This window comes from Podarcis pityusensis (assembly GCF_964106645.2).
Source record: "Podarcis pityusensis genome assembly, chromosome: 14".
NCBI classification, from domain to species: domain Eukaryota; kingdom Metazoa; phylum Chordata; class Lepidosauria; order Squamata; family Lacertidae; genus Podarcis; species Podarcis pityusensis.
Genome location: NC_138039.1, coordinates 16,653,680 through 16,663,635, shown reverse-complemented (window position 1 = coordinate 16,663,635; position 9,956 = coordinate 16,653,680). Strand labels below are relative to the sequence as shown.

The 9,956-nt window shown below is 43.1% G+C and overlaps 1 protein-coding gene across 5 annotated transcripts in view; it reads left to right on the top strand.

Annotated features, from left to right (window-relative positions):
• Window positions 1–365: 365 nt before the first annotated feature.
• Window positions 366–9,956, top strand: part of CRAMP1 (cramped chromatin regulator homolog 1) — a 44,229-nt gene continuing 34,638 nt past the window's right edge. The window contains exons 1-2 of one of the 5 annotated variants that reach the window (XM_080980122.1): window positions 366–561; window positions 3,489–3,916. In XM_080980122.1, coding sequence (XP_080836248.1) covers window positions 3,490–3,916 — 427 coding nt within the window. In that variant the 5' untranslated portion in view covers window positions 366–561; window position 3,489. Of the gene's footprint in view, window positions 562–2,692; window positions 2,889–3,063; window positions 3,318–3,488; window positions 3,917–9,956 lie in introns of those variants that run through there. The other 4 variants (XM_080980124.1, XM_080980120.1, XM_080980121.1 and 1 more) reach the window with 4 other exon arrangements.

Here is a 9,956-nt window from a genome sequence, read left to right as displayed (position 1 = left end):
AAACTAGCCAATGAAAATGCTAGCAGATGACACGGGCCCTTCCCCTTTACGATCGGCGCGCGTCTATTCCCTTCTAGCCAATGAGAATCTCGTTCTAACGCTTCGGCCCCTCTCCCGCCCTCTTTGCTCTTCCCTCGAATCTCGCCTCCTAACTCCCGCCTCGCCATTGGCCCAGTTCTGGTCCGGTGTCATCAGCCGCGCGCGGCGCTTCGATTGGTCACCTTTACCACCGCAGCCTCAGGCTCCGCCTTCCTGCTAGCTTCGGCCGGCCAATGAAGCGATTTGTTTGGGGTCTGTGGGGGCGTGGCTGTCTGCGCGCTCAGCCGGGCCCGTTGGGTGCTTTTCCCCAGCCCTTTGCTTCCCGCCCCTTTGCTGAGCGCGGAGGCAACGAGGAAGCGGAAGGGGACCTTATCAGTCTCCAGTGTACGAGCAAGGCGTAAGGGTGGGAGTAACAATCCAAGGGGCTGGGGAGATTTGGGCAGCGGAGCGGGACCTTTCAAGATCGGCCTTTAGGCTGCAGGGATCTGGTACCGGCGTCGCAACGGTGCATCCATGCAGCAGGTAGGACTTGGGCCCAAATGCTATTCCTTGAAGATCGGTTCTTCCCTTTCCAGGATGTGTATCGAGAAGACTTCAAACGCATCACTAAGCTCGCGTGTTAGCTAGAAAGTAAAATGCAGTGGGACTGACTTCTGGAGAAATGTGTATCGGATTGTAGCCTCGGAGCCCCGGCTGTCGGAAGTGAGATTAGTAAAGGGCTCACTTCCTTAGAGCGGGTCTGGAGGGAAGAGATTCGTTTCCTTGGGGCGGATCTGGAGCGGTAAAGGGGCGCGGGGACGATTTAGAAGACGGCAGAAATCATTGACGTTAAACTCCTGCCCCAAAGAGAACGGGAAGGAGTGAAATCGATTGGGGATTAAGAAGGAATGATGGAGAACTTTGGGAAGCTAAATTGGCCTTTGCAAAAAATATATTACATCAACACAGTTTGACAGGAGTGACGTGGGACCTGAAGTTGAAACTGGAAGCAGGGGGAATAATGTGGGTGGAATACTTTGCATTCGGGATGAAGCCAGGAGGCACTGGACACTATTTGGGGAGAGGACGGGAGAATGGGTTGGGTATGTTGGCGTTAGTAACGTTCAAACAGACTAGAAGATCCAGCCTTTTTACATAATTGGGCCCTCATCCTGGATGTTGGACGTTTATTTATTTAATCACCCCTTGTGTGGAACTGAATGCTGTACATCTTTGGTCTTTCAGTAGCACAGAATAATGAAAAAAAATCAGTCTTTCAAATGTCAGGTGATCGTCATTGCTTTTCTGACTAGTCCTGCCTTGTTTATGAAATTTGGATACCTATTGTGTGTAAAAAAAAGGTGACTTTTAATTCCACATTAAATTTTATGGATTTAAAAAAATTGTGTAAACTGCTGACACAACATAGAATAGCCCAAAACAATTAAAAAGTGTGCCAAGAATGTAAACTTGAAGGCTTGGGTTCCAGCTGATGCTTTCTAACAAATATATTTCACAGAACTTTTTTTTTGGGGGGGGGGAGAGATTACTTCCATATATGTTTTAGGATTGGGTTTGAGGCAGAGAGGAGTGATTGATAGTCATATGTAATGAAACCATTATGAAACAACTGCATATCCCTTTGTAAAATGTGTAATACTGATGTTCATTTCAATGAGTGCTGCACTTTTAGTCCGAATTCTGGGATTATTTTTGTTGGTTAGTATATTTTTGGTGGTGGTGCTTGAATTTTGATTTCTGTTGTGGGAAGGAAATTGCATTTTATATAGTGCAACATGATCCTATGTGTATTTGCTCATAAGTATGTCACACTGAATTCAGTGGGACTTACTTCCAAGTAAGTGTGCACAGTTTTGTAGTGTTATTGTCCTCTATTGTACTCTTGAATTGTTACTTTTTTGAAAGTTGTTTTGGCTTTACGGTACCATGCTTTCAATCACTTTGCAATTTCTTTGAAGTTCACTAGTTTAATCTGCATGTGCATTGTGTGTGTGTATGTATGTGTGAAATACAGAAAATGTGTTGTGGGTCACAGCAGAATATGCTGACATAGCATTAGGTAAACACTGAACTCAGTAATGTGAAAGTAGTAATAAAGATTTCAGTAGCATCTGAGCACATTTGTTAAACCCTCTGTAACTATTGGGCAAACTGGCTGGTCACGTATGTCTTAAGGGTGGGGAACTGTTTTGAATCTGGTTTGAGTTTAGATGCGGTTATTCCAAATGCTGAAAAACCCATGCTATAAGAAAGCAACAACAACAAAAAGTAAAAGAGAAAGAATGTTTTTAGGAAACCATAGCTCTTTCTTTAGCTATTTGAAGTGAAACCCTTAAATAACTCCCACGTTTTCAAATGCAAAACTTAAAAAAAAAAATGGCGTGCAAGTGGTGCGTTTTGGGTTTGCGTTGGTTTGGTTTTTTGTTGTTGTTTTTAAAAACAACAAGCTAATGTATTAGTTGTTGGGGTTGGCTTGGCGAGGAAAATAAACCTGGCACTCTTCTGGTTTGGTGAGGAGAAAAGTCGCCGTATTTAAGGGCGATTCGGAAAGGTGCTGAGCAATTGGGAAGTGGGTGTGTGGGGAGTTGTTGGAAATCTTTGCAGCCTTGGCCAGTCCCAGTCCTAGAGAGGCAGACACACACACACACACACACATACTCGCACACACACGCGCTCTCGCTCACACACACACACGAGAGAGAGAAAGAGAGAGAGGGAGGGAGGAGGCGGCAGCGAAGCTGCTTGCTGCATCTAGGAATATGAATTTCCCCCCTCAGTAGGTCGGATCGCCTCGGCTCCATGGTGAGGAGAAAGAAGAGCCCCCCTGGCCCAGAAGACCCACACAATGGGTAGGATGGGGTGGGGGAGAGTCACTTTTTAGGGGACATTTCTCTCTCTCTCTATCTCATATTTTCCCCTCTCTCTTTTTGCTGGCCTCTCTCCCCGTGTGCCGACGAGGGTGCTTCCCCCCCCCCTCCGGCTCCTCCTTTCCGTGGCTGCCGAACGCTTTCCCCCCCAAACGCCCGAGTTTGCCTCGGCGGTTTTCCTTGCCAAAGGCGCCCTTAACCTTCCCGGCGAGGGGGCAGGGGGCTGCCCGGCGGCGCTGGCTACCCTTTGGAGGGGTTCCTGGCCTCCTTCCCCCCCTCCCCTCGCTTCCCCACCACCGGCACAGGTTGTTGGGTCGGGACAAGCCAACGAAAGGGGATTTAGTAACAAACAACGGCGGCCATGTTGAGAGGAATTTCTGCAGCTAAACTTCTCCCCTCTGAAGGCAGGCTGTGTGTGTTATGTGTGTTTGCGCGTTGTGGGTTTGCATTGTGCTTCGGGGTGTTTTATATTTTTTCCTTGTTCCTCTGAAGGGGTCTCTTGGTTGACTTTGTGCCCCCTCCCCACTTTGTCTCTGTCTCCTTCTCCTTCTCCTCCCCCCTTCCTCCTCTTCCTCCACATAGGATGACAGTGAAGCTGGGCGAAAGCAGCAGCAGCAGCAGCAACACCAGCACGACTACTACTGAGGAAGGCTTGAGGAAACTGGGCAAGCGAGCAGGTGAAGAAGAGTCCCTGGAAGAAGGAGCAGGCGAAGGAGGAGAGGCAGCTCCCAGCACCAGCAGCACAAAGGAAGAAGAGGCGATCACTCAAAGCAACACTAACCGGGGGCCCTTCTTGGCAACCTCCACTTTGCCCCAAGCCCCCTCGTCGTCGTCCTCCTCCGCCTCCTCCGTCCAGCCTGCCCACAGCAACGACCAGCATCATTTCCTCAGGTCCAGTGTCAGACCTCAGAGCAAGAGGTTAAGGAAGGATTCTCAGGCATCCTGCGCAGTTGGAGGTGGCAGCAGCAGCAGCAATGCAACCGCTGCTGCATCAGCAGCAAAAGGAAAAGGTACAGTATTGACCTCGCACCCCTCCTAAAACACACATGCCACGGGGAGGAAGGTGCCTTTGGCATCCGTTGCCAGTTTTGTCCCCTTGACGCCTTGCTTGGGTGATTGTTCTTGCTTTGCGTTTCTGCCACTGCTTTCGTGCATCCCGAGGTTTGTCGCTTGATAAATCTGTAGTTTTGTTTATTCCCCATATGCATAGAAAAGGGACCAGGAGCCTATTACTAAAGGGCATTTTTTAAGAATCCCTGGAGGGGGTAGCATTGCTGCTGCAGCAAAAACAGCCAAGTCTTGTGGTGCCTTAAAGACTCACACATTTATTATAACATCACATTTGTGGACCAGAGTCCATTTCAGCATCTGATGAATTTGACTCCAGTTCACAAAAGATTATGCGTTAATCAGTTCGTGAATCTTTAAGGCATCACAAGACTTTGCTTTTGCTTTAACTAACTGTGGTAAGCTTTAAAAGCCATGGTCAGTTGATTGGGGTGGGGGTATTAAGTTAGAAGTGAGCTAGAGGTTTGACTCCCTGATTCCATCCTGAGTAGCTAGCATTTGGCTTTTTTGTCATTTCAGTTGTTACCAAATAACTAATTAGTATTTATTGTCCTTGTCAAAAGTTTATTTGTGAAACTAGTTGTGATAAAAGATTTAATTCTGGGGCATGTTTGGTTGTGTATGAAACTAAGCCATGGTTTATTGAACATTGGTTTGTTAAACCATAGTTTGTTTGATCAACTATGCCCTCTCTAGAGGCTTCACTAGGCTTTGATTACTTCCATTGAACTGCATTCTGAAGCTTAGGAACCTTGATTGTTTTAACTATTGCTTGATGTTGTATACAAACTCAGCACCTTCCTTAACCATGGTTGGTTTGTTCACTCCTACCTTAAGCACTAATTAAGTCACGAAGGCATGAGGCAAGAGCATTTTGAAAACAAACCAAGCTCTTACAAAGTAAGCCATGGCTTGCTGGTTGTCTGTGGGACAACACCTGGTTTGATAAATAGACCGTGGCTTGGCATTGCTGCATAAGTATCATAACCCATGCTGCCTTATGCTCTTGATCAGTGAACCTTTTATGTGTTTGTCTTAAGCATGGTGGATAGCTGAACAAATTATTGTTCTTGAGGATATACAGCCCTTATTCATTGCCATCTAACTCCTTATTGTGTTGGTTGGTTGGAAGGCATTTTAGGTAATCCTCAGTACCAATGTTTGACTAAGGCAGGCATAGGCAAACTCTGCGCTCCAGATATTTTGGGACTACAACTCCCATCATCCTTGGCTAACAGGACCAGTGGGCAGGGATGGTGGGAATTGTAGTCTCAAAACATCTGGAGGGCCGAGTTTGCCTATGCCTGGACTAAGGTTTTATTATAAAGAACTTTCTACATCCCAGGATTTATTTTATTATCAAATTGCCTTTATAGGAAAAAATTAAATATTTAAGACTTTAAAAACAACAACACAAAAATGGTAATGAACAGCTTCATCTGTTAAAAAATAAATCCTCCCAACATATATTGGATGCTGAGAGACCTATTTTTTAACAACAACAACAACAACAACAACAATAATAATAATAATGCTGAACAGAAGCACATTTCATAAGATGCTTCCTATTTATGCAAACCATCTAAATGCTGGAAGATTTCTTTTAAATAAGAATTGCAGCACCTTTTATATAAATATGTATTATAGAAGTCATTAATGAAGATATTGATGAGAAGTCTGATGTCAGATCATATTCCCAAAGTCCAGAGGATTGATCTCAATATTTTCTCATCACACAATTGGTTCTGTTTTAACTTACTATCAGGGCAGCGAGTACAAAAGCTTGTGGATTCATTGGGGAAATAGACATTTTGACTGCAAACCCAGTAAAAGGGAAAAATGATTCTATCACATTGTGCAGAAATCCCATTTTGGTTGCTTAGTGTATTTCTCCCTTGCGCTATTTCTTAAATATGCATCCATATACCAGCCCCATGAAATCTTTAGCCCCAATCCAGTGCTAGTTGCACTAGTAGCCCCTTACATAGATGCTCATTCCCATCTACAACAAAAGACACACCTAGCCATATTAGTGGTGTCTAGATAAGCATCTCATAGCATATTTGCATTTTCTGTGCAAGCTTATCCTCCATTGGCACTCTGTTGTTGAATTGGGGCATTTTCCTTTAAAAGAAGGTTTTGATAATCTGAAGTTGATCTAATTTTTATTTTATTGTTTACAATTAAGGAAAACATATAGGATTCAGCAGTATGCAAGCTGATCTGATTATTAGTAATAATTAGGAACATAGGAAGCTGACTTCTGTGAAGTTAGATGTCCAACTAGTCCAGTATTGTCCACTCTGACTGGCAGTGTCTCCCCAGCATCTTCAAAAGAGGTATTTCACATCACCTGCTACCAGGTCCTTCTAACTGAAGATGTCAGAGAACGAACCTTGGAATCCTGTGCTCTTCCACTATGCTATGGTCCATCTCCAGTGTTTTTTTAATTGCATTGGGCAACTTTTACCCCTGTTTCTGCAGAAGCCACATTGAATTGTATGGCAGCTCTGTAGAAGTGCAGCCATGTTCTTGTGTAGTTTGTGCAGAGCTATGCCACATGCTGTGTCCTTAGGCAAACTGGGCACATAGGCTCTGGAAAGCAAACAGAAATACAGGAAACTATTGGTTTGCATCTTGTTTTGTTTTTGCAGTCCTGTTGCTGAAGAGACAAGCTTCTTTTCAACTTACCTCTTCAGCGGTGGCAAAAATCTCAAGTAAAATTTTCTGTTTGTGAGTCCATGAGTTAGTGAATTCTGAATCCTAAATTTAAAAACGGACATATTGGCTAATCTTTAAGCCTAAATTTCTATATTGCAGATGTTGATGGGTGTGATTTCCATATATGTGTCTCTGTGTGATATAGCTTATAAATTAATGATACATGTGTGAAATTCATGAACTAGACTCTCAGGCAGGCATGTTTTAATACAGGGGTCGGCAAGGTTTACCTCACCTGGGCTGGTTCACTCCAGTGGAGATCCCTCCATGGGCCAGATCGTGTGTGCACCTGCAATTTCCGGCATCTGCGCAGATGCGATTTCCTGCACCGTGGAAGCAAGTCCCCATATCGCACTGCACTGGTTTAGTGCAGCACGTGGGGACTCGCCAAGTGGGCAGCTTAGTTCGGGGGTGGCTCGTGGGCCAGTTAAACGACCCCCGTGGGCCGCTTGTGGCCCATGGGCCTTAGGTTGCCAGCCCCTGTTTTAATAGTTCCTACATTATATTTATCCATGTAAAGCTATCTGTATTTGCAGAAGTGCAGCATTTTAAAGCCCCTAACAGTCTTTGGACTTTCTTTCAATCATGTAATGAAGCATCAATAAGCATTCTTTAAAAAACCCAACTTGGGTAGCTTTTTCTTTCAATATCTTGGAGCTTTGTTTTGACTTGATCTGATTCTACCTGCATGCAACAATAGTGGCTCCTCAGGGGAATGCACATTCCCCTTAAAAAGGATTTCTCTAGCCAGGACAGTGAGTCAGGATGAGCCTGTGATGAGGATGCATATCCAGAGGTGCTTCAGTTGTGTGTGTTCAAGCCCACTTTTGCACACCAATTTCCCTTGCCGAAATGGGGTGCGTTAACTATTTTATCTTTCAGAATTTTAGCATATAGATCTGTGGAATGCTTTCAAAATTCAGCATATGTGCTTACTTCAACTACGGTACACCTGACATCACCAGATTTTTATTTTTTTTTGTTATAGCTGAGAGAGAAATACAAAAAAAAAATGAATTGAGATTCTGCAGTTTTATTGAAGTGTCATGGGACACTTCTATCTGCCCCCTTCTTTTCTAAAATGCATTTCCACTCCCTAGTTATCAATTTGTAGATCTCAAACAGGTTTTCCCTCTATTTCTGGATTTGTTCACAGCATCAGTGCAAGTTGCAGGCAAGGTAGAACTGCATGGCCTCCACTAGAGCTGTCCTTCAGAATCCTTGCTTTGCCCTTGTGTTCTAGTGGAATTAGAAGCCATTCTTATGTTGATTTAGCAGACAAATTGTTCAGGAAGATAATTTCACATTGTTTTTCAGGGAGTGCTCCTTTCAAAATCCATATATATGTCTTCTGGGAATGTTCAAGAGAGGTGTCAGGAGAGAACTAACGACATGCTCATTAAACCTAGTGTTTAATTTTAAGTGGTTGCTAACTGTATCCCATTGGTTTGAGCTTGATTGTGTCTTAGTAATGAACAACCCTTAAGTGATGTGTTCTTGTGATATTTATATTTAGAGCAACCTTGATAGGTTCAATAGCCGATTGTAAGTTTTAGAAAGTGCTAGGTTACAGTATTATTTTTATTTCAAGTATTTATATTCTGCTTTTCATCAGAAATGATTTGCAAAGCAGTTTGCAAAGTAAACTCAAAATGAGATAATGTGATACAATATATAAAACAATAGAATATAATCAGGATTCCACTTGCTCAATGCACTTCTACTCATTGCTCACAAAAATTCCACGCTCATCTTTCAATCATATTCACCTACTAATGCACACTCCTTCAGTTTCAACTATTATGATAAAATAGAGTTAAACAGAGATAAAATAGAGTTAAATGAAGAAAAATGTGGAGTACTCTGGGATGGGGGTAAGAACTGCATCCCTGTTAAATCTTTACAGATTTCCTGCTGATTAAATTTTATACACTGTTCTTCTTGTCAGCCATGGCTTTTCAGTAAGTTTTTTGCACTCCTTTATCTCTGATTCTGTTCACATGTAATGCTAAAATTACTGCGGTGAGTGATAACAGCAGCCGCACCCCCCCAAGGAAAATTCTATAAATATTTCAGAACCAATAGTCAAGTGTCTTTTAAAATTTTAAAATTTTGGACATGAATTGTGAACATTTTTATCAGCATAATTTACTGTGTTTTCTGTGGTCAGGAATTGTTTCGGATCATAACCCTTCCCATCTCTGATTCTTAGTTGCAAGAGATCGCTACAGATACTCATCTTAGTGTGAAGAAGGGTGAGGAATTTGTGACCCTCCAGATGCTGGACTCCAGCTTCCATCAGGCTCAACCAGCATGGCCAATGGTCATGGATGATGGGTGTTGTAGTCGACAACATCAGGAGAGCACAATGTTGGCAACCCCTAGATTAGACCTTGGCTGAATTGTTATTATGCCTTATTTTACAATAGTTGTGGAATGCCAGTTCAGACATTTAGAATGGCTTGAAGCACAAGATGTACTGCTTTATGAAAAAAATGGCTGACAACTCACTTGGGGCGTGTTCTCAGGGGGCATTTCACTGCTGCTGAGTTCTGTTTTAGTGCTACATTTTGTACAGCTGTCTTGCCACTTTCTCTGTGTGGGTTACAAAGGCTACATCGTGCCTAACATGTAGCATGTGAAGGCACAGATTTTGTCGTGCCCTAATAGACAGCTAGTCGGTGCATCTGTACAAAAGTATCCTAGCAGTAATCTAACCTTTATGTTTACAAATCTTTGGGGCCAGAATCCTAAAAAAACCCAGGCTGATGAAATTCCATTTAGTCAGCATTAAGTATCCCATGTATAGGATGCAATCTTGGCTTATAAAGAAAATGATACCTATTGAGTCTGTGGATTGTAAATCTCACCCTTTTAGAATTACATAACTTTTCTGCTTCATAGTTTTGAACAGGCAATGGTATAAAGCAGTGTCATCTCAGATGTATTCATATTCATTGCTAAGACCATTTGAAACCAAGATTACCTACTGATTAAGTGAGCTTTACACACACACTGTTCCAAAGTGGAAATTTTCAGGATTCTGATAGAAATCAGCAAGGTAATCATGTGCATGCCAAAGAGGTGAGTGTTGCTCACCTCTCTTTAGCACGATGTGCAGCTCCACCCCCACCCACCCAAAAGAAATTGCAAGATACAAAGTTTAGATGCTTTAAAAGGGCAATGGTTAATTCCAGAAACAGAAAAGGAATTATCCAGGAAGTTTCTTTCCAGAAGTCTGAGGGTATCTGTTGTCCCTTT